The following is a 26,005-nucleotide window of genomic DNA, read 5'->3' on the forward strand; positions in this document are numbered from 1 at the left end:
AGTATGAAAGGACAATGTTTATATTTGTAAAGGATATAATCTGGAGGATCATGTGATTCTGAATGCTTACTGGGAGATAGTAGGTTCGTATCCCACTATCGGCAGCCCTGAAGATGGTTTTCCGTGGTTTCCCATTTTCACACCAGGAAAATGCTGGGGCTGTACCTTAATTAAGGCCACGGCCGCTTCCTTCCAACTCCTAGGTCTTTCCTATCCCATCGTCGCCATAAGACCTATCTGTGTCGGTGCGACGTAAAGCCCCTAGCAAAAAAAAAAAAAAAAAAAATGCTTACTGGCCTGCAGGTATGCCACATTATATTTGTAGAGGTCATATGCTATATTTACATATTCTTAAGTTGGTGTATTGTTACACAGTATTTGAACAGATGCAATGGATAGTAATTAATGAACTTTAGAATAATTGATTATCACCATTACAATTTCACACTCCACGTATCAATGAATGAAAAGTAACTCAATCTAAATAATTACTTTAATCATTTTTTTTTTTCTGAAATCCAAACTAGGCTTTATCTCTATCTACTGTTGTACCAGTACATCAATAAATAACACAGGCAAGTAAAGGTTTTTTAACCGACCGACCAACCCTCATTAAACTTAGGGATGTTGCCCAGGTGGCAGATCTCCTATCAAATGTTTACCTCGTCTTTTCTTAAATTATTTCAAAGAAGTTGGAAATTTATCGAACATCCTCTTAGTAAATTATTCCAGTTCCTAATTCCTCTTCCCATAAAAGGACATTTGCCTCATTTGTCCTCTTGAATTCAAATATGGTCTGATATAAAAAGTAGGTATTATAATATTAGTTATGTGAATTACATATCCCAAAATGCCACGACAGCAATAATAATGTTAGAGTTACGAAGTAGTTCAGCGCAAGACTACACTTCAGTTCTCTACTCAGGTCGATGTGGAGCTTAGAACGTAGGCTTTGCCACTTCCAGCCAAGGTTGTAACATGTTACCTGGGATCAGCTGATATTCTATCCTATTTTACATCTCCATTAATAATAGGGAACATGCATGATCCGGGGTTTTAATTAAAAATATGATAATCTGATACAAAATTGCATGCAGAATTCAAAAATGTGATCAGAATGTACAAATAATAACTCCAAACATGATAAAAATCTACGAAAATGTCACGTCACGCATGTACGCGATCTCATTGGCCTGACGTCATCGTACAGGTTGACTGAATTAGCAGACGAAATAACACGTAGTGTGCTGTGAGAAGCAGGATACACTTCGCGTATTTCTACTTTACGTTAGTGTCTAGTATGGTTAAATTCGAGGTCTATACATTGGATAATAATCTGAGTGGTATATTTTAGACTTAAAATGAATCCTGCGCAGACAGTGAGGCAGAAAACTTATAAATGGTGTAGAGTTCCGATGTGCAATAGCACATCGCATACCATCCCAAACAAATTGTTTATAAACGTTCCAAAGACGCTAAAACTAGGGAGAAATGTATTTTGGCGAGCTGGAGAAATGCTGGTGATATATCGGAAAAGTCTACAGTTTATTTTTTTTGAAGATTTTAACGTAAGATGAATTTGTTTGAATTTTCAAATCACTTGTCCATGTCAGCTGTTCTAGTGGTAAAAACTTTAAATTTTAATGTATGATGCTTTATTTAAATGCCTCAATTACATCTTGGAATATGAAAGTAATAAACCGTGCATTAAATAATGCTGATTATTAAAGTATTCTCCAAACCTAACCTATGTTTTGGGTGATCCATGTCAAGGTAATAAATCAAAGGGGTTATGAACCATTTTGACAGCTCTAATTCTACCAATATGTCTTGGCATGGGACAGTTATGTATGTCTTTATTGAAGAGCTTAATTGGTAAAGAAATTTAAAGCTATATCTAAATACCCTATAATGTAACAAAGAATAGGCGTGTACATCATGAAAGGAAACGACGTGAATTTAACAAATGTATAACTCTACACAAAACCAATGCTTGTCTGTTGGAGTCTTATAAGTTAACAATGCTCAATTATAATAATTATCATAATATTAATGAAATAAATAACATAATTGCATACAGGTGAAAATAGTGATGTAGGTGTTTAAAATATAATCCAACTTAGCCTAAGTTTTAGGTTATACAAGCCAAGTCAATAAACCGAAGGGTAAAAATACCGCGCGAGTTGGCCGTGCGGTTAGGAGCGCGCAGCTGTGAGCTCGCATCCGGGAGATAGTGGGTTTTGAACCCCACTGCCGGCAGCCCTGAAGATGGTTTTCCGTGGTTTCCCATTTTCACACCAGGCAAATGCTGAGGCTGTACCTAAGGCCACGGCCGCTTTGTTCCCATTCCTAGGCCTTTACTGTCCCATCGTCGCCATTAGACCTATTATGTGACGGTGTGACGTAAAGCAAACAACAACAACAACAAAAAATTAAAGTCACAGCACCCAAAGCCATTCCTGTATTGAGCGACTAAAATGTCACCAGGACACTTTTCTTTCCTGATATGCTCAGCTTGTTAGAAGCCAAATGTAATTAATGTTACTGGCTTCACGCCCCGCTAACTACTTCTACGATTTTCGGAGACGCCGATGTGCAGGAATTTAGTCCTGCAGGAGTTATTTTACGTGCCAGTAAATCTACCGACACGAGGCTGACGTATTTGAGCACCTTCAACTACCACCGGACTGAACCAGGATCGAACCTGCCAAGTTGGGGTCAGAAGGCCAGCACCTCAACAGTCTGAACCACTCAGCCCGACTTGTGAAAACTAGATGAAGTCATATTTACCTTTATCATGTTTAACTTTTTCCCTCCACAAAGATATTTAATTCTCTTTCATGGGCCCCGGAAGTGGGTAGGCCAGTTGTCCCAACCATAAATATATATTTTTTTGGGAATGATAGATTATAGCCCTATAGTACTATGATCTTTCTTTCTTTCTTTCCTTCTTTCTTTCTTTCTTTCTTAATCAGTTTATCCTTCAGGGTTGGTTTTCTCTCGGACTTAGCGAGGGATTTCACCTCTACCACTTCCAGGGCAGTGTCCTGGAACGTGAGACTTTGAGTATGGTGATGCCACTGGTGAGGAGGGCCATTACCTCTCCCAGGAGGCCTCACCTGTTATGCTCAACAGGGGCCTGTGGAGGATGGGAGGATCGGAAGGGATAGACAAGGAAGAGGGAAGGAAACGGCCGTGGCCTTAGGTGCCTGGAGGAGAAGTAGGAAAATACAAAAAACCACTTCGAGGATGGCTGAGGTGGGATTCGAAACCCTTCTACTCACATGACCTCCCGAGGCTGAGTAGACCCCGTTCCAGCCCTCGTACTATTTGTTTTCAACTTTCATGGCAGAGCTGGGAATCGAAACCGGGCCTCCGGGAGTGGCACACATTAACCACTACACCACAGAAGCGGACTAGTACTATAATGCTACCTATATGTTTATGTTAGTGCTGAAATCCGATTTCTTACTTTACTAATGCTGAAAGCCCGAAAATGTAATGTTATTCTTTAATAGGGGAATCAGTCTAGAAGGAAATGTTGAAAGTGATGTGATATCTATCCAGGTTCGTTGTTATCCTAATACTATGGGTTACAGTACATTGCACGTATATAAAAGATGCCACTTACAAACTTGTTTTTTATCCGCGAAATTCTGCGGCCACAAAAGTCACTATTTTTCAAGAATGATGACATCTACAGATGATAGATTGTCTGATTGTGCTGTTTTGAACCTTTCTTCTGTCATTTTGAAGTTATTCGCGATCATGAATAATAAACAATCGGCTTTTAGCAACGGCTGATGCACAACGGCTGGTAGAGCTCCATGCGGTACTGGATCGTGACGTCACAGCGCGCCGCTTACGTCAGAGGCCGTTTCACTCGCCTTGCGGAAAGGCACTATTAAATATTTTTTTAATGGTAGAAAACAAGGCAACATACCACAATGTAATACGTTTACGTACTATTTCATTGGTGTACTTTTCAAAAAAAATATTTTTGAAAATGATGCATGTTCCCAATTGAAATTTGAAGAAGTAGATAATGGTAACATGAGCATCTCTATAAGGTCTAAAGACCTCCAAGTTGGATAACAATAGGAACATTATTATTAGAAGTTATTAAAGTATTAAGAAAATGATGCAATCAGTGTGACTTTTCTCTCTGGCTGCAATTCCCTGGTTCCAAATCACACACATTATCCAGTCTACAATCTGCAGCTATACCATGCTGGTCAGCTGTTGGAACTGATATAAAGTACTACATAAAACTTTTCTTGTCTTGAGACATAATTACTTTTTACGTGAAACAGTACAACAGACTTAGTTATTTTCTTCATTGAAAATAGTACTTTAACTTTGTTCTACGTGAAACACAACTACAGACATGGTTTCTTTCTTAACTGAAAATAGTACTTCAACTTTCAGCAATAGAGTATGAATGAACACTTAGGTAAAATTTCTCATGTTATGAGACAGTGATTTTCATTTGAACAGTACTCTATCATTTGGCAATATATTGTGATTAAATACTCAAATACAATCTTTGTGAAGAATAGTCTTAGCTTATTCTACATTACAATCTATGATCATTTAACATGACGTGACGTTAACGTAAATAAATCACTGGGACAGAGTTACTTTTGTGATACAAGTGTCTAATCATTTCTCTGATTAACCATTTTCATTGTGACAGAACTTGAACAGGCAGAAGCAGTGTTCACACATGTAAATAAACTCTAAGAATATCAACTTGTAAAAGCTCACTAATTCTCAAAAGTGAATTATTCTTCAGGCGTGACAAGTGATTGCTGGTTCGATTCCACGTGAACATTAGAACTTTATTTTTACCTGAAAGATTGTCTTTGTTAGCAACGTCAGAGAGACTTTATTTTCCTTCTTGCAAATTAACTTGAAATTCACCTAACAAACTTAGAAGTTCATCAATTTTGGTTGCATTTTAGGAACTTGTACTTTAAACCTCATGTTACAGTTTTTGAGTGAGTGCAATCCATCATCAAATACATCAAGAACATCCATAAGCTTGAGTGGAGTTTTCAAAAGTTGAAAAGATCACAATATGAAGATAAAGTTGGAATTCAGGAGGACAAATTGGGGCAAATATTAGTTTACAAGGAGAGGAATTAGGGATTGGAATAATTTACGAAGGGAGGTGTTCAATAAATTTCCAACTTCTTTAAAATCACTTAAGAAGAGACTAGGTAAAAAACTGATAGGGAATCTGCCACCTGGGCAACAGTCCTAAATAAAGATCAGTGGTGACTGATTAAAAAGAATGGGCGAGAGCCCATTACCTTGATGAACATCAGTCTTAATCTGAAAGGATTTAGAGATTCCCCCATAAATTTCACTCTTGTGAATAAGTGTTGGTTTGATGATGGAATGAATCTTATCCTCCACACCGTCGAGGATATAGAAAAGACTGAATTGGTCGATTGAGCCATAGGGAACCAGGCTGAGGTGCTCAGACAGTTGAGGCACAGGCCTTCTGTCCCCAAATTGGCAGGTTCGATCCTGGCTCTGCCCGGTGGTATTTGAAGGTGCTCAAATATGTCAGCCTCGTGCCAGTAGATTTACTGGCACACAAAAACTCCTGCAGGACAAAATTCTGGCATCTCAGTGTTTCTGAAAACCACTGAAAGTAGTTAATGGGACGTAAAAGCAATAACATTATTATTATTATTATTATTATTATTATTATTATTATTATTATTATTTCTGATGAGGCCTGCTAAGGACCACGTGCCAATTTCAATTCAGTTCTTCATACTTTGTTGTTTTCTCTTCCGCTCCATACAATATTCTTTCATGCTTTCACTATGCTGTTTCCTTCTGTCCTCGGACCACTTCGCACCAGGCTTCTTGTTCAATCTTCCTTGGAGTCCTTCCATACTTACTACCCTCTTTCTAAAAATTTCTCTGTCCATAGTTTCTTCTTCTCTTATATTATTTAAATCTTTCTTTACTTCTTGAATCCAGCTAGTTGTTGCCCTTTTGTCCCAAAGGTACTTGAAAATCCTTTTTGTTAATCTGGAATCATCCATTCTGTAAATATGACCAAAAAAATTGCAATCTCCTTTTTCTTATGGTTTCTGTTATATTTTCTATGTTCCTGTATATTTCATCATTAGATTTTAATTTCCATACTTCTGTTGTTTTCACAGGGCCTAAGATTTTTTTCATGATTCTCCTTTCTAGTACTTCAAGTTTATCTAATCTATAGTTTAGTACCAGGCATTCACTTGCATCATATTATTATTATTATTATTATGATTATTATTATTATTATTATTATTATTATTATTATTCATTCATTCAACTTCGCTAATCGGCCAGCTAGGGACCACGATAAGCCTCACTTTACATTCTGCCATTTGTTCATTTTTTGCTTGATCCACATCATCTTCATTTGCTCACTGTGTTTAGCACGACGTCCATTTAGCACCAGTTGCCCGTTTTTCATCCTGGAAAGTCCCAAAAGTCTTAATGGCTGCTCTGAAAAGATATCGGTCTTGTGCATCTTTTGCTTGTAGGCCCAGTTCTTTAAGATCTTTCTTGACATTAACGTGCCATGGCATTGCCGTTTGCCATTTTTGGTTTTGAGTCAAATATACTGAAGATACATTTCATCCATCAAGAGTCGATCATCCGTCGTATATGACCGTAGAAGTGAACTCTGCCTTTATGCATTGTGTCCGTGATCTTCTCTATCTTAGAGTATACTTCTTGCCTGGATTTTCTAATGTAGATGCCATTTTTGTAGTTTGGGCCAAGTATGGTGTGTAGGATCTTTCTTTCTCTCCTCTCTAAATACACAAGCAAGCATTTCTTGGACAGGATAAGGCATTCAGATGCATACAGCGATACTGGTTTGATGACAGTGTTGTAGTGACGAATTTTTGTGTTCAGGGAAAAGCACTTTTTGTCGTAAATGTTGCGGGTGGTTTGGAAAGCAACTTCCATTTTCTTGATTCTTGCTGCTATGGCCTCTTTGTCAAGTCCATTTTGCTGAATCCATTCCCCAAGGTATTTAAATTTACTAACATGGTTTATCAGGGGCTGCCTGGCCAAGGCAGTAAAGGCGTACTCGGTTCACCCGGAAGGACGTGGGTTCGAATCCCTGTCAGGAAGCCGTAAAATTTAAGAAACTAGATTTCCACTTCCAGAGGTGCATATGGCCCTGAGGTTCACTCAGCCTACACCAAAAACGAGTACCAGGTTAATTCCTGGGGGCAAAGGTGGCCGGGCGTAGAGCTAACCACTCTACCCCATCACGTGCCGAGGTTAACAATGGTGGAAGCCTTTACCTTCCACTCCTCCAAGGGCCTTCATGGCCTGTACGGAGGTGACTTTGCTTTGCTTTGCTTTGCTTTGCTTAACACAGATTATCGTTCCATATTTGGTGTTTAGTTGTGCCGTATCATCTTTGATATTCAACATTACTTCTGTCTTTTGAAAGGAAATTTGTAAACCTGTTTGTTCTGCTACTTCATTCAACACATTGATCTGTTCTGTTGCACTTTTGAAATTTTCTGTCATCAGGGCTATATCATCAGCGAACGCTAAGCAATCTATTTCCACTCTGTTTTTCTTTGTCTCAATCCTTACGGGTTTGTAAAGGTTTCTTTCTTTTAACGTCTTTCACCACTCCTGTATTACCTTCTCAAGTACGCAGTTGAACAAAAGAGGTGACAGCCCATCTCCCTGTCGAACGCCTGTCTTGACCTCAAAGGGTTCAGAGAGACATCCTTGGAATTTTACTTTGTATTTGGTATTAGTTAGTGCTGCCCTTATTATACCAGCAGTTTCTCATCAACTCCCATTTCTGCAAGGATGTTAAGCAACACATCACGGTCGATGGAGTCTACAAATGTAGATACATAGGTTTGACCTCTCAGCATATGGTATCTTATTATGGTTTTAGGTTAAGTATTTGTTTTGCACTTGATCGCCCTTTCCGAAAACCTGCTTGGTATTCCCTGAGTTTGTGTTCAACTTGCTGTTCTAGTCTTTCAAGGATGGATAGTGACAGGATCTTGTAGGCTACTGACAGAATCCACGGTAATTGTTCACATCCCTTATATTTCCTTTCTTGTGTAAAGGATAGATCATGTTATAAATCTCATTTTTGGTCCATATTGAAAATTTACAATTCAACAACAATAAAGGTGTTTTAATTTAATCCACCTATTCAATACTTTTATATGACAGCCAACCAGGCAAAATGTAGATTAAATAAGTTTCTCAATCTGAAAATGAAGATTTGTAAGTTAGTAAAGGATTTAGCTTTTCTTAAACAATGGTTGAGACTAAAACTGGTACCTACTTTTCTTAAATCAACACAACGTAAGAATATAAGCAGTCCAAGCCATAATATAACCCAAAATAAGGTAAATGAATTATGGCTTAAAAATGAAATCAAGGCATATTACAGAAAGAAATCCAAACTGAATTTGCAATTATATAACGTTCACTTAGTGGTGACACAGGATTTAGCCCCATTAGAATGGCAGTCATTTTATCAACACATGGAACACAAATTAACATACGCACTTAGTAAGAAACAGGATACATTGAATAAGAAATTGAATCATTTGATAGACACACAAATACGTCACAGTAAACAAATGAAACAAGAACAAATTAAAGGCCCATCAGACACTGTTACTCCCACGGTAGTTAACTTGACCAAGGTACAATTTACGGAAGGAGAGAATGACGTACTTAAAAGGGGTCCAAAATACAATTGGCCTAATAAAGATAGAGAAATAGACATCATTAACACAGTTGCAGAAGCGGATGCGAACATATCAAAACTCCCACGCGATGTACAAGACGAAGTAAGATTGGAGTTAAAGAAGAGATTACCCAGATTAGCTAAAGAGATTTATACCAATTTTCATCCTAAACAACAGAAAACAATAAAAAACATGAAATCGAAAATTGAAGATAACAATATTATAGTAACCAAGGCTGACAAGGAGGGTGCGATCGTTTTGATGGATAAAGATACATATATCAAGAAAACTGAAGACTTTTTTGATAATAACAAATACACATTAGTGACTAAAGATCCGTTAGCTAAAATTCAATGCAACTTAAAGGCATTACTTAAAAAATCCACATCTCTCTTTACCGAACAAGAACAATTAAAACTTATCAATATGAATCTTAGGCTCCCAGAAACTAGAGTTTTGCCCAAAATACATAAAAAAGATATTCCGATTCGTCCGATTTTATCAATTGCCAAAATTCTCCCACGTATAAGGTCTCCAAATACATTCATAATTTTTTGAAAATATATTACACTTTTAATAATAAACAACCATTAAGAAATTCCATTGACTTGTGTGACATTTTGCTTTAATTTGGCGTGCGTCCAAACCAGATGATGTGTTTGTATGACGTAATGAATCTGTTCCCGAATATTCCGACAGATAAAACTGTTAATATCATTCATGATAATATTTGTAAACACAGTAATCTTAGTAAAATGGAAGTAGAAGAATTCACTAGATTGTTAAATTTCGTGTTAGACAATAATTACTTCTCATTTAACAATAATATTTATAAACAGAATGGATTAGCAATGGGTGACCCAATATCGGGCATCCTTGCCGACATATTTATGGATTCAATCGAACGCAATGAAATAATAGCAAAAATTAAAGGAATTGATTTATGGTTGAGATATGTAGATGATATGTTTGTAATCATAAACAAAGATGTCACTAATAGTCAAGATATCTTAAATAAGTTAAATGAAATTGAACCGAATTTGAAATTCACGAAAGAGGACAAAGTTGATAACTCATTGAATTTTCTAGATGTAACAGTTACATGTAAGGTTAACACTTTTGATTTCCAAATATTTAGAAAACTGATACAATCATCTACAACTATAAACAATTTTTCTTTACACCCAAATTCACATAAACAAGCATCTTTTCACAGTCTGATTTATAGAGCACTTAGAATCCCTCTATCTCCCAAAAATTTGAAGAAAGAATTAAATTATATTAGGTACCTCGCTAAACAAAATGGTTTCAAAATAGAAATGATCAACAAATTATTCAATAAAATTAAGAACAAGTTATCCACAAATCTGATACCAGAAAAAAACAAAAAAACTAAGTATTCTACATTCACTTTTAATAATCCAGCTATACACGAGATTACTAACGTATTCAAGAAACATAATTTAATATAGCTTTCAGAACTACTAATACTAAACAGTCCATATTCTTTAATCATAAAAAAGTTAATTATGATAAAAATCGTTATTTGGGATCAGGAGTATACAGACTCAAATGTACTCAGTGTAATTTTTCATATGTTGGACAGACTGGGAGAAGTTTTATGACAAGATACATGGAACATGTTAATGCAGAAAAACATAGGAAATACTCAGCGATGAGTTTGTATATGAGGGAGACTGGTCACAGATTTTAATCCATAGAGAAAGACCTAGCGATAATTAGAAACATAGAAAAAGGGAGAATATTGAACGAATTAGAAAGTTTATATATCTATTTAGATCAGACATACAATAAGCAACAAAATCTTAATGAAACCACGGACAGTAAAAGTATGTTACATGAATTAATGCCAAAATTATTGAAGTCAGTTAGTTCGAATAAATTTAGGATACCTAATATATTTAATTCTTCATACTCTAATACTCCTCCAATACCTACAGATATTAAGCCTACTTCCAGCAATACGGTTGACTCCACCCCTTTGTCAGCCTCGTCACAATTGACTCCACCCATCCTCTCCTCCGTTCCACACTCCCCTATTCCTTCCCCTCCAAGTTCACTGCCGCCTCTGCAGCACAGTTACAACACCAGACTCAGAGCCAACAGAAGGGCAGCAACGAGCACAACAGTAGCTAACAAATAACAACTTTCAACTAACATGTAAGTCCTCATCTGTTTCAATTTATGTAATCCGAATTCTCTCCTTACGTTCAATTTCTTATTTCATCTTTTCCTTCTCTTACAGAAAACATTATTTCAGTATCTACTGACATTTCCTGGCAAGGTTTCAGCTAATATTATTACCTACAGTGCTAAGGGCCACTTACAATTTTTCAACTGATGCTTCTGTCTCACTTCATGCTGACGAATTTCATCAGCGGCCTTGGACATATTATATTTATGACAATCATGTTTATGCTTATGTTCACTCCCTCATGTCGTTGGCTTTATATTATTACCACTTTGGTTTTCCACTAACATTTTAAATGAACCGTTTTAATTGGAATTTTAATGGAAGAAGTTTTAGTCTCTGACAAGATTATTGTTTAATCATTGACAGTGTTTCCATTAGCATCTTTATATGTTGTATCATTTTTCACATTTTTATGTCCCGAATTTTAATAACTGGCTAAACTTTTAGCTTCCACTTTTAATATTAGTTGTACTCTTGATTGTTTTTAGGCTGAAGATGCCCTACTGAGGGCAAAACATGTCCCGTTTAACTGTGAGTCTATTTATGTAACCACTATAAGTGGAAATAAAAGTATTGAATAGGTGGATTAAATTAAAACACCTTTATTGTTGTTGAACTGTAAATTTTCAATACGGACCAAAAATGAGATTTATAATATGTAACATACCACTTAATCGAGCAGCTCATCTCCTTTCTCCCAAATCTTCCCAGCCCAATCTTTGCAACATTTTTGTAACGCTACTCTTTTGTAGGAAATCACCCAGAACAAATCGAGCTGTTCTTTGGATTTTTTCCAGTTCTTGAATCAAGTAATCCTGTTGAGGGTCCCATACACTGGAACATTACTCTAGTTGGGGTCTTACCAGAGACTTATACACCCTCTCCTTTACATCCTTACTACAACCCCTAAATACCCTCCTAACCATGTGCAGAGGTCTGTACCCTTTATTAACAATCATATTTATGTGATTACCCCAATGAAGGTCTTTTCTTATATTAACACCTAGGTAGTTACAATGATCCCCAAAAGGAATTTTCACCCCACCAATGCAGTAATTAAAACTGAGAGGACTTTTCCTATTTGTGAAACTCACAACCTGACTTTTAACCACATTTATCATCATATCATTGCCCACCGTCCATCTCACAACACTATCAAGGTCACCTTGCAGCCGCTCACAATCTTGTAACTTATTTATTACTCTGTACAGAATAACATCATTTGCAAACAGCCTTATCTCTGATTCCACTTCTTTACAGATATCATTGATATATATAAGAAAACATAAAGGTCCAATAATACTGCCCTGAGGAATTACCCTCTTAATTATTACAGGGTCAGATAAAGCTTAGCCTGTTCTAATTCTCTGAGTTCTATTTTCTAGAAATATAGTCAACTATACTATACTATTTTGCAAGCTATGCTATACTATTTGGTTAAAGGAGGGTAACGGGATGGACAAAATTTGGGAGAATTTCAAAACCATTTTAAATACTGGACTGAATAAATTTGTTCCCAAAAAGATAATTAGTGAATATTCAGATCCGCCATGCTACATCGCGACTATTGGGAAGCTTAAATATCAAACTAGGAGAGTGTTCAATGGAAGAAATAATAATGATCCATGCAAAGCGGAGTATAGGTGTTTGGTGAAGCATTTGCTAGTAATAAAATATCTTCACAATATCCTAAATTAAAATTCCTGGAACCTTTTTAAAAAAATATATACGAAGATTGAAGGGAAAGGACAAGGCAATTCTGTCTCTTTTTATAGGAGGAAATTTATTGGCAACAACAGATACAGATAAAGCAGAAGCATTAAATGGGCACTAAGGAAAGGTAATGAACGTAAGTTTTCATGGCTCATTGTATTAACATAAAGAAATAAATGTGTAACTGGATTAAAGCCACTATATATATGTCTATTTAATGAACCCTAGCTTTCAGCCAAATTGCATTTGTCTTCATCAGGGCATGTGAAGTTCTGCCTACGAGAATGAGTAAAAAAATTCGAAGGAACGTCGAAGTCCAATTAGTGGGGTAGGCCATGAATAGTACGGTCATGACTTCCATGTTCCTTCAAATTTCTTAGCTCACTGTTGGAAGCAGAACTTCACATGCCTTGATGAAGGCCAATGCAATTTGGCTGAAAGCTAGGCTTCATTAAATAAATATATATAGTGGCTTTAATCCAGTTACACATTTATTTATTTACATTACAACGGAAAGGTTTATAATCTGGCAGCACAGTTATTCGGGGACAATTTTCTAAAAACTAATAATGATTTCCAAATTAAAGTTTCATTATTGCTTAATGGTCTTTCCAAACTCAGAAAAAATATATGTGGACGAGATTCTATTACCAGAGGGGCACTTGAACTCAAGGGTTAAGCGATCCTACCATACATAATAAGAAAACCCATTAGCGCCCACTGATACCATATGGTATCAGGAGACAGTAGAAGTTTAACTGAGCTGGTACTGGCTTGAGTCGCAAGAGGGGTTTAGTTGGAGCTTTATACGTTCTTTGGCTTGAAGTGACGCATGCGCCTGAAGAAGCTTCCGACACTTACGAGTGGTTTGTTGGCGGGAGCACTTGCATGAATTCAGGTGTGATTCTCTGGAGTGAAAAACATGGACGTTCGATATGTGTAAGAATAATATTACCCTTATTATCTATTATTCCTTTCTAATCAGTATATTATAACATTGACGATGAATCAAAGAAACCTTCTGTAACATTTGAATTTCAACAATGTTATTTGTGACAACACAGCAATGCCTCTAAGTGCGTGTTACCATATGGTATCACTGGGCGTTTATGATATCAAGCCGTTGATACAGTAATTTTTTTTAAATATATTATATCGTACATTCGAAGGTTACTTATGTGCTAAATGTAGTTGATTATATATTTGTTTATCTTTTATTATTCCAGGGGTGGACTGACCTTATCAGAAGTGATGGATATATTGGAAGCAGACGATGAGTTAGGACATCAGACTGAGGGTATTTTCATTGAACCACCGGATGGTAATGTTGACACAGATGAAGATTCAGCCAATGAATATGAGGGAGGAATGGTTCATAACCTAACTGGACATCAGCTGCGTGCTGCAGCTGAAATACGCTTAGCAAACAATGAACGTATTGGAGGAGATTATGAACCCCTTGAAATTTCCCCTACTACTTTCTCACCATCCATTCAGCCTACGGAGAAAAAACAACAGCAGCAGCAGCAGCAGCAGCAGCAGTGACAACAACAACAACCTGAAAAACAAGCTCCTGAGTGGATTCTAGAAAGATTAGCCAACCCAGCTATTTATGAATGGATTGACGGTGACTTAGAATGTGTTGATGTTCCCTGCCCTCCTCCTGAATACACAACCTATTCAAATATGTCCTGTGTTAATTTATTTGAATTGTTTTTTGATGATGAAACACTAGAATACCTTGCTGAAGAGTGTAAGCGTTATGCACAGTACCAAAATGAAACCAACCCTGAAACAACAGTGCCAGAAATGCGATGCTTCTTTGCTATTTTGTTTCTAAGTGGGTACAATCCTTTGCCTTCAAAGAGGATGTACTGGGAAGCTAGTGAAGATGTTAACAATGTCCTTGTCAGCAATTCAATGAGTAGAAATCGCTTTCTTCAGATACAGAAATTCTCCACTGTGCGGACAACACAAAACCAAATGTTGAAGACAAGATATGGAAGATGCGACCACTGATGGACAGGATAAAGAAAAAATGGCTAATTTTGTTCCAACTGTGCCATTGAAATGAAATGGCGTATGGCTTTTAGTGCCGGGAGTGTCCGAGGACATGTTCGGCTCGCCAGATGCAGGTCTGTTGATTTGACACCCGTAGGTGACCTGCGCATCGTGATGAGGATGAAATGATGATGAAGACGACACATACACCCAGCCCCCGTGCCAGCGAAATTTACCAATTAAGGTTAAAATTCCCGACCCTGCCGGGAATCGAACCCGGGACCCCTGTGACCAAAGGCCAGCACACTAACCATTTAGCCATGGAGCCGGACAACTGTGCCATTGTCGTATGATGAATCAGTGATTAGGTACTATGGACACCATGATTGTAAACAATTTATACGCGGTAAGCCGATAAGGTTTGGCTACAAAATGTGGTGCCTAAACACAAGTGATGGATATTTGATAGACTTTGACCTGTAACAGGGCAAAAACCCGTGTGGTGACAGTGGCTATGACAGACTATTTGGTAAAGCTGCATCTCCGTTAGTGCTTATCCAGGATGAACTGCCTACCATACTCAGTGAGCTGTGTCAACAGGTTGGAACAATATTAACCATTTATTGTACCCTGTACAATGATAGCAGTGTAACCGCCCAGTGATACCATATGGTATCACCTAATATCTTGTAAAATAAATTCTTGTTTGAAAATATTGTGTTATTTTCCCAATTCGTATACCCTAACCATAAAAAATTAATGAAAATATCATTAAAGTAGGAACATTTTTTTCTGGGCGCTAATGGGTTAATATATCACTGAACAATACGAAGGTTCCGGATGATTGGAAGTGGTGGTGATTGGTGGTGATTGGTGGTGATTATTGTTTTAAGAGGAAGTACAACGAGGTAATCATCCTCTCTGAACAAATTAGTGTAAAAGAAATTTAAAATGAAAACAAAATTATTTATTCAACAAAGGAATTTGGAAACGCAATACAAAATGAAACAAAAATTTATTGAATTAGGGCAAAATATTACTAACGGATCAAAAGGGAACGTGTGTTCCCTAAGTAACAGTACACTTGTAATTTATATACTCTTGATTAATCCACTGTCGCACATAAAGCAGATGACGAGATCAGCAGTAGTCGCGTCATCGGCTAATATGCGTTTGAGTGTTTCCTGCAGGCCGAGGCTCTGTCTTAGGCCAGAGAGATCGGCGCACTCTGTGAGGATGTGGGCCATGGTGAAGTCGCCACCACAAGAACACACTGGGGTAGGGGGCGGCTTCTCTCGTTAGGAGATAAGAGTGCGTAGATCGTAAATGACCTATCCTCAGCCTACACAATACTATTGCCTCTCTCTGTGAAGGTCGGAAAGAGAACTGCTAAACGGTAGTTGTCTTCTTAATTGATCTCAGCTTGTTGGGAGTTTGGATAGCTAGCCACTCCGATTCCCAGGACACCAAGATGGTTTGACGTAGCAGAAAACAAATATCTTTAGCAGGTACATTGGCAGGTCTTGGAGATAAAAGTAATTGGCCATTGTGGTTCCTATTCACAAAGTGGGTGACAAGAAAGACTTGAATAACCACAGACCAGTAAGTTTGATGTCTATCATATGCAAACAAATGGAGCAATTAATAGTAGATTATTTGCAGTTAAAATGGGACTCTTCTGGAATGATATTTAAGAGGCAACATGGTTTTAGGGAAGGCTCCTGTGAAAGCCAGCTATGTTCCATATGCCAAGATATATCGGATAAGCTCGACAATGGGTCAAGGATTGATGCAGTTGTAATTGATTATGCTAAGGCATTTGATTTTGTGCCACATGACATCCCCCTAAAAAAGTTAGTACGTATGGACGTTGACATCAGAATGGTGAAGTGGATACGAGAACTCCTCAGTGTAAGATCTGAGAGGGTGTGCGTGGGAGAAACGCTATTTTCTCCAATAAACGTTGAATTTGTTGTGGCTCAAGGTAGTGTTAGTGGGCCAATTCTTTTTATACTTTTCATGAATGATACACCTGACTCAATAAAATCAGAAGTGCACCTCTTTGCTGGTGACTGCAACACATACCAGGAGAAAAAGACAGAGGCGGACGAACTATCGCTTCAGCAGGATTTAGATACGATTGAAAAATAGGTGCGTGAAATCAAATGAAAATCCACAGCAGAAAAAGCAAGAAATTGTGTTTAAGTAAAAAAATATTAAGAAAAAAATGACAAGAAAGAGGGATTATGAACTTGGCGGGGATATGTTATTGAAGTTGACAGTAGGTGTTACTATTAGGAAAGACTTAAAACTCGTCAAAGCAAGTGGAAAATGTAGTTAAGAAATCCTGGAGATCGTTACATTTTATTATGCGGAATCTCAAGAAAGATAATTCTGGTGTCATAAGTAAAGCTTATAAATGTCTAGTAAGACCGATTCTTGAATATGGAACTGCGTGCTGGGATCTGTACAGGTTAGGTTTAATACATTCCCTAGAAAAAGTTCAAAGAAGAGCAATGTGTTTCATAAATGGGAATAGGAGGAATCCCATTAATTGGGAAAGTCTTGAACTAGAAGAACAAGAGCTCGCCTGTGTGATCTTTATAAGAGCTACACAGGAAGGACTGCCTGGAGTAGTATTAGGAATAGCTAGTAACTCCCCTCATAGTTATCAAGAAATGATCACAAGCTTAAAATTACAGCTAGAAATCAGCATATGGATGTGAGCAAGTTTTCCTTCATAAACAGGACCAAAAGGGATTGGAATAAGTTAGCTGTAGCAGTCTTTGATAGATTCCCTTCTGGTATCAAAATGTTTAAGAAGATCATTAGTGCTAGTATAAAGTAGTTGTAAGTGACGGACACTGAATTTGTGATTTTCTGCTGGATTTAGAATGTTAAACTAATAGTATTTCTTGTAATATTTTCTTTCCATGGAATTGCTTGTTGTTGTAGTTATTGTTGTAGTTGGGTAGTTATGTTTTAACTTTATTTTTTTGCTAGTGGCTTTTCGTCGCACCAACACAGAGAGGTCTTATGGCGACGATGAAATAGGAAAGGCCTAAGAGTTGGAAGGAAGCGGCCGTGGCCTTAATTAAGGTACAGCCCCAGCATTTGCCTGGTGTGAAAAAGGGAAACCATGGAAAACCATCTTTAAACCATCTTCAGGGCAAACTTTAATTCATTAAGACTTGTAGTGTTAAGTTAGTAGTAAGCTCAACCTATAGTATTGTAAGCCATATCTTTAAGCACTGGAAATACTTAAATTGTGTGTAAATTTATATACGAGGTTCCTGGATTTAGTATGTTAAACTAGTAGTATTTCTTGTAATATTTTTTTATTTCCATGGAATTGCTTTTTGTACTCTTGTAATAATGTTGTTGTTGTGGTTGTTGTTGTTGGGTAATTATGTTTAAACTTTACTTTATTATCACTTGTAATTTTAAGCTGGTAGTAAGCTCAACCTATAGTATTGTAAGCCGTAGTGTTATACACTGGGAATACTTAAGTGGTGTGTGAAATTGTATATGATGATATGTAGTATTTCTTGTAATATTTTCTTTCTATGGAATAGCTTGTTGTAATCTTGTTGTTGTAGTTGATGTTGCTGGGTAGTTAGGTTTTTACTTTATTATTACTTTTAATATTAAGCTAGTAGTAAGCTCAACCTATAGTATTGTAGGCCATAATCATAGCATATTGAAGAGGAAGTGAGTAGTATAATTGGATGGTTCTGCCACCGCCACCGGGCTCCCAGAGGCCACCTCCACCACCACCACAGCCAGAGGCCTCCCAGATGCCTCCTCCACCACCACCACAGCCAGAGGCCTCCCAGAGGCCTCCTCCACCACCCGCGGGAAATTTGAATTTGTAAACAAAGCCACGTGCTTTTTGACAGCTGTCATCGACAACAACGCATCGCTAACCCCAGTACTGCCATCTTGACGGGCCTAAACCTCAGTAGTGCCAACTTAACCTAACTAGCGCGAGATAAACAAAGCCACGTGCTTTTTGACAGCCACGTGCTTTTTGACAGACAACAACGCATCGCTAACCTCAGTACTGCCATCTTGACGGGCCTAAACCTCAGTAGTACCAACTTAACCTAACTAGCGTGTAGTAAACAAAGCCACGTGCTTTTTGACAGCCACGTACTTTTTTTTGACAGCTGTCATCCGCCATCTTTAAACTACAGAGCACTGTGCTGCCCTCTTTATCGTAGTAGCTGTAAATTCATCACCTGTCATCGGCAGTGCTGCTATCTTGGCGGGCCTAAACCTTAGTGCTACCAACTTAACCTCACTAGCGTGAGATAAACAAATCCACGTGCAGCCGTCATCCGCCATCTTTAATCCATAGTGTAACAGTAAATTTGGTACTTCGGTAGAGATGAGACGCAGGGCGTGTACCAGTCGCTGAAGTGCATACAGAGGGAGAGGGTTTGTTTAAAAGAAATCCTAAAAACTTTTGTTTCAGAGTTTATTAAAAAATTGAAATTAATATCACCTCTGTACAGCGTATACAGTCGAAAACGTTCCTCGTCCTATGGCTGGCGATGTCCTTGGATTCCGGCAGCTCCATTTTCCATAGCAGCGAACCACCATTCGTCCCCCGATGGAAGTTCTAGAAGATCTATTCGGTGCTTTGAAGATCCATGGCGTCGAGGTAGTCCTTGTAAATGGTGAACATGAATGAACATCGTTCAGCTCTGGGGCGAGTTAGTGCAAAGGCTGCTTCTGCACAGATGATAGAGTGTTTATAAATGCTTTTAACAAAGTCCAAACACAAATGTCTCGGTGAAATGTCACTTAATTTTGTCACATGTCAAGTGAAAGAAATATTCATAAAATAAAGTCCACTCGGAACTGATTGTCGAGTTTAAAGTTACTTAAAGTTTGTTGCACCTATTACAACGTAAAGTAATGTCACATGACTCAGTTTATTGAAGCACTGTTCAATTTAAATGAAATAAAGATGTTCCACTCGTGAATCAGAACTCATTCACGTGTTGAAAATAATATGAAACCAAAAGACGAAATTAATTGAGTACTGACAGTTCTTGGTTCGACTGTTCGTAAACTAAATGTTCGTAGCATTGGAATACACTGTTCATTAGAATAGAAATGCACTGTTCACACATGCATAGTTCACAATTCATTACCTAAAATGTCGACACAGTTTATGGATTGGTAAATTAAATTTGGATTCAAACACAGTTTATAACTTAAAGTATTTAGTACTCGGCGAGGAGCAATCAGTTCTAAGTCCATAAAATTTCAATTTTGAACACTCGAGAACGTTTGCGGGTCTTGGACACTCGTATAGAGTAACAGTCAATAGATAATGTCCAGAAGATACACAATTCACCTCACGTCCTATCGGAGTAAAAGGTTGTCATAATATAAAGAAATCTGCATAAGTCCACATTCAACACAATTAGAATAAAGTCCATGAACTTGACACTTAGTAGCGGCTTCACGCTCGATCACGGTACCCGCGAACCGACTGTGCGAATACTACAGTCTAGTTTGCACATAGAAATCCCAGCCACAAACTGGTATCATATTCTGCCGCGCACTGCTGCTCATTATAACATGCTGTAACACACTGATCTGCTGAGCGAAGCAGTACGAATTTATATCTGATCCGGGCCTCCACCTCTTGTTCCATAACTTTATAGTCCCAAGTCAGATTCACGTGAAATTTGGCAGGAGCCTAGCTAAAGGATTAAGTTATATGGTGATGTAGTTCAATTTGTTAAATTATTATCGTGGGAAAAGTTATTATCCGTCGAATCTCGTAGAACATTCTACATCAGTCCAGGCTCTGTAGTGCGGCGAGGCATGCTGTGACGTCACCCGCTCACTACGTCACACGCGCGCAGCTGTTGCTCGCTGCCTAGTCAGTCCTTCGTAAGCGGTCCGGAGCATAACACGTAAGTTTAAGATTTTCATGACGGGGACTTAGTTTGTACCGCCGTTACCGGTACAATAGAGCACAGTGCTGCCCTCTTTAGCTACATACCTTTGAAATGTGGTGGCGGCAAATTCCACGTGCTCTTGTTTGGAAACAAAGCCATGCGCTTTTTTGACAGCTGTCATCCGCCATCTTTAATCAACAGAGCACCGTGCTGCTATCATGCGGGCAATTTCATCAGCTGTCATCCGTCATCTTTAATCTACAGAACACCGTGCTGCCCTCTTTATGGCCACTACCTTAAGCACGTAGTAGCGGGCAATTTGAAAAGTTCTGTTGGCTATCATCCGCCATCTTTAATCAAGAGAGCACAGTGCTGCCCTCTTTAGCCAGATACCTTTGAAATGTGGCGGCGGCAAATTGAAAAATTTCACGCGCTCTTGTTTGGAAACAAACTCACGTGCTTTTTTGACAGCCATCAACCGCCATCTTTAAGCAACAGAGTACAGTGCTGCCCTCTCTGTTGTGGCGGCAAATTCCACGTGCTCTTGTTTGGAAACAAATCAACATGCTTTTTTGACAGCTATCATCCGCCATCTTTAATCACCGTGCCGCACTCTTGCGTCAGTTGTTATCCGCCTAGCAATTCTCTTTCTATATAATAATTTCGTGTGGCTATTTCTAGCCAAGTGCAGTCTAAAAAAATAAATCCTAGTCTTGTTACATCAGGAAGGGTAACTGGCTAAATCCCGGTCTTTCAGCGTCAGGAAGGGCAACCGGCCATACCGTGAAACAATAGTATATGATGTAAGAGGCTAGATACTGCTTTGAGCATCTAGCTGTAAAACCCCGATTCACGTGTTAAAAAGAGCATCTAGTTGTAAAACAGATTCTTAATCCCAGTTCTTTGATGTCAGGAAGGGCAACCGGTCGAAAACAATAGTGTATGATGTAAGAGGCTAGATACTGCCAGTTTTGCGTCAGGAAGGGCAACTAGTCTTAAAACAAATTCTTGCGATTTAAAATCTTAGTTTTGCGTGAGGAAGGGCATCCGGCTGTAAAACAATAGTTCGTGATACAGCGATTTAAAATCTTAGTTCTTGCACTAAGAAGAGCATCTAGCTGTAAAACCCCGATTCTCGTGTTAAAAAGAGCATCTAGTTGTAAAACAGATTCTTAATCCCAGTTCTTTGATGTCAGGAAGGGCAACGGGTCGAAAACAATAGTGTATGATGTAAGAGGCTAGATACTACCAGTTTTGCGTCAGGAAGGGCGACTAGTCTTAAAACAAATTCTTGCGATTTAAAATCTTAGTTTTGCGTCAGGAAGGGCATCCGGCTCTAAAACAATAGTTCGTGATACAGCGATTTAAAATCTAAGAAGTGCATCTAGCTGTAAATGCCCGATTCTCGTGTTAAAAAGAGCATCTAGTTGTAAAACAGATTCTTAATCCCAGTTCTTTGATGTCAGGAAGGGCAACCGGTTGAAAACAATAGTGTATGATGTAAGAGGCTAGATACTGCCAGTTTTGCGTCAGGAAGGGCAACTAGTCTTAAAACAAATTCTTGCGATTTAAAAAGTTTTGCGTCAGGAAGGGCATCCGGCTGTAAAACAATAGTTCGTGATACAGCGTTTTAAAATCTTAGTTCTTGCACTCAGAAGAGCATCTAGCTGTAAATCCCCGATTCTCGTGTTAAAAAGAGCATCTAGTTGTAAAACAGATTCTTAATCCGAGTTCTTTGACGTCAGGAAGGGCAACCGGTCGAAAACAATAGTGTATGATTAAGAGGCTAGATACTACCAGTTTTTCGTCAGGAAGGGCAACTAGTCTTAAAACAAATTCTTGCGATTTAAAATCTGTAAAACATATTTTTATTCCCAAGAGAATCGAACCCGAGACTGCCGGGTGAGAGGCAAGCACACTAAACCAAACTGTAGGCTATGGGTTACATTTTTTTTGTTCTACAGTCTTTGAAGTTGTATCGGCGCAGTCATTCAGAGCGATGTGTGGAATGCATGTGTTGACTGAAATTGTACACTCGGCTTCCGGCTGCACTAACCTTGAACGAAGACACTGCGTGGTGATAAGCTACTTGTAACTCATAGAACGTCTTCTTAGCTGAGTAGCATTTAGCCCGTGTAAGCTCCTAACATAAAATATCATGATTGTACGGAGAGGTTAAAACACAGTGCCAGCATATAGCCCACTCCTATCGAAAGAACATGCACGGCGCCGGCATGTAGGCTACTCCTGTTGAAGGAGCCTGTTTAACACCCCTCTATCAACAGCCCTTACTTAATGCTGGCTTTTTGCACGCCCTCGAAACTACCTAAGAATGTAATATACTACCGTAGGGAGAGGGTAAAACCCGGTGCCGGCACATAGCCTACTCCTACCGAAGAAGCCTGCACACAGCTTAACGCCTCCATCCGACAAATGAATCACCCTCAACACTCTTGTACTCACAATCATTTTCGAAGGAGTCTGCATAAGGTTTAACGCTCCCATCAACAGCCCTTACTTAATGCTAGCTTTTTTGCACACCCCGCCCCTTAGATCATACACCATAGTTTTACGACCGGTTACCCTTCCTGACTAGGATTTTAAATCGCAGTATACGCGATAAATTTGTTATAGCGGGTTTTATAACTAGATATCCCGGTACCGGCACATAGCCTACTCCTACCGAAGAAGCTTGCACAAGGCTTATTGCCCCCATCCGACAGATGAATCACCATCAACGTCTTGTACTCGAAATCATTTTCGAAGGAGCATGCACAAGGTTTAACCCCCTTATCAACAGCCCTTACTTAATGCAGGCTTTTTTGCACACCCCGCCTCTTAGATCATACACCATAGTTTTACGACCGGTTACCCTTCCTGACTAGGATTTTAAATCGCAGTATATGCGATAAATTTGTTGTAGCGGGTTTTATAACTAGATGTCCCGGTACCGGCACATAGCCTACTCCTACCGAAGAAGCCTGCACACAGCTTAACACCTCCATCCGACAAATGAATCACCCTCAACACTCTTGTGCCCGCAATCATTCCCGCTACTTCGGAAGATAGCGGGTTCGAACTCCCACTGTTGGAAGCCGTAAAAAATAGCAAATGCTAGGCGAGGGACCTGCGCGATCGTCATAACGTGTAATTACATGATCTAGCTAAATGTAGTTTTAGCTCAATACCTTTAAGTGCCTACAGGTAAGGAATACCGCGGATGTAGCTTAGTACCCTCCCGTTTATGTCCAGAAGTCGAGGATCGCGTGCTAACTTTCCAAGGCTCGATCCGCTGCAGAACTCTTAAATTCTGACACCTCGGCATCAACAGGAGGTTCGATTCCGGCTTAAATACGTCAGCCTGCGGGACTCAGTGTAAGACCTTCAGGAGAGCTCTTGTTGCATAAACATTTAGTTCCGACTGTACTGCAGTTGTCAGCGATTTTCACATCCGCTTGGTAACAAGCAGCATATTGACTCGCTGCAGTCTGCGTGAAGCGCTCACAGTTCTCTGAATGCGTTTATTACGTACACATCTCCCGTCTAAGTACTGTCTGCTGTGAATATTATTCTTCAGCCTTTATCTTAAGGTAAGCTAGAACTGTTAGTTACTGTTTGCAAAGCAACTTCTACGCTAGGTAATAGACATCTACATTCATATATGTTTGTTGTTTTCTTTTTAGATACGACCAGAATATTATCATTCGAGTTACAGGCTTGAACGCACGCATTTTATTCATCCGAGTAACAGTCTGCAGTGCGAAGATTTTAAGGTATGTCTGACCTCTATTCGTTGAAACTTGGTTTCTTCCGAACATCGTAACTAAGCTAATCATAAATAGTTGTTCTCTTCAATCCTCATGCTATAGACGAGGTTAATCTTATAATTTCAAACACGCACACATAGCTATGTCTGTCCTCAACAGGCTGAAACTTGGTTTCTTCTAAAACATCGTAACTTTAGTCTATTGATAAATAGTCGTTCTCTTCAATCCTCATGCTATTGACGAGGTTAATTTTATAATTTCAAACACACACATAGCTATGTCTGACCTCAACAGGCTGAAACTTGGTTTCTTCTAAAACATCGTAACTTTAGTCTATTGATAAATAGTTGTTCTCTTCAATCCTCATGCTATAGACGAGGTTAATCTTATAATTTCAAACTCACAGCAATGTCCGACCTCTATACGTTGAAACTTGGTTTCTTCCGAACATCTTAACTTTAAGCTAATCATAAATAGTTGTTCTCTTCAATCCTCATGCTATAGACGAGGTTAATCTTATAATTTCAAACTCACAGCAATGTCCGACCTCTATACGTTGAAACATGGTTTCTTCTAAAACATCGTAACTTTAGTCTATTGATAAATAGTCATTCTCTTCAATCCTCATGCTATAGACGAGGTTAATTTTATAATTTCAAAAACACACATAGCTATGTCTGACCTCAACAGGCTGAAACTTGGTTTCTTCTAAAACATCGTAACTTTAGTCTATTGATAAATAGTTATTTTCTTTAATCTGCATGTCATAGACGAGGTTAATCTTATAATTTCAAACTCACAGCTATGTCCGACCTCTATACGTTGAAGCTTGGTTTCTTCCGAACATCTTAACTTTAAGCTAATCATAAATAGTTGTTCTCTTCAATCCTCATGCTATAGACGAGGTTAATCTTATAATTTCAAACTCACAGCAATGTCCGACCTCTATACGTTGAAACTTGGTTTCTTCTAAAACATCGTAACTTGAGTCTATTGATAAATAGTCGTTCTCTTCAATCCTCATGCTATAGACGAGGTTAATTTTATAATTTCAAACACACACATAGCTATGTCTGACCTCAACAGGCTGAAACTTGGTTTCTTCTAAAACATCGTAACTTTAGTCTATAAATAGTTATTTTCTTTAATCTGCATGTCATAGACGAGGTTAATCTTATAATTTCAAACTCACAGCAATGTCCGACCTCTATACGTTGAAACTTGGTTTCTTCTAAAACATCGTAACTTGAGTCTATAGATAAATAGTCGTTCTCTTCAATCCTCATGCTATAGACGAGGTTAATTTTATAATTTCAAACACACACATAGCTATGTCTGTCCTCAACAGGGTGAAACTTGCTTTCTTCTAAAACATCGTAACTTTAGTCTATTGATAAATAGTTATTTTCTTTCATCTGCATGTCATAGAAGAGGATAATCTTATAATTTCAAACTCACAGCAATGTCCGACCTCTATACGTTGAAACTTGGTTTCTTCCGAACATCTTAACTTTAAGCTAATCATAAATAGTTGTTCTCTTCAATCCTCATGCTATAGACGAGGTTAATCTTATAATTTCAAACTCACAGCAATGTCCGACCTCTATACGTTGAAACTTGGTTTCTTCC

General features: G+C 38.3%; 2 protein-coding genes across 3 annotated transcripts in view; one reads left to right on the forward strand and one right to left on the reverse strand.

Moving 5' to 3' along the window:
• The window catches only part of LOC136864159 (dynein axonemal intermediate chain 7), a 658,911-nt gene that overhangs the window by 592,219 nt on the left and 40,687 nt on the right, over positions 1–26,005 (reverse strand). The window lies entirely within an intron of this gene.
• On the forward strand, positions 1,222–15,336 carry LOC137503706 (uncharacterized). 2 transcript variants are annotated; one of them, XM_068231083.1, is made up of 3 exons: positions 1,237–1,287; positions 12,750–12,814; positions 13,914–15,336. In XM_068231083.1, exons 2-3 carry the CDS (start codon positions 12,798–12,800, stop codon positions 14,230–14,232), a joined length of 336 nt encoding a protein of 111 aa, XP_068087184.1. In that variant the 5' UTR covers positions 1,237–1,287; positions 12,750–12,797; the 3' UTR covers positions 14,233–15,336. The 2 variants fall into 2 exon arrangements, 1 of the variants encoding a protein (XP_068087184.1); XR_011019305.1 differs by lacking the exon at positions 12,750–12,814 and having other exon boundaries at positions 1,222–1,287.

This window comes from Anabrus simplex, chromosome 1 (assembly GCF_040414725.1).
Source record: "Anabrus simplex isolate iqAnaSimp1 chromosome 1, ASM4041472v1, whole genome shotgun sequence".
In the NCBI taxonomy this organism is placed as follows: domain Eukaryota; kingdom Metazoa; phylum Arthropoda; class Insecta; order Orthoptera; family Tettigoniidae; genus Anabrus; species Anabrus simplex.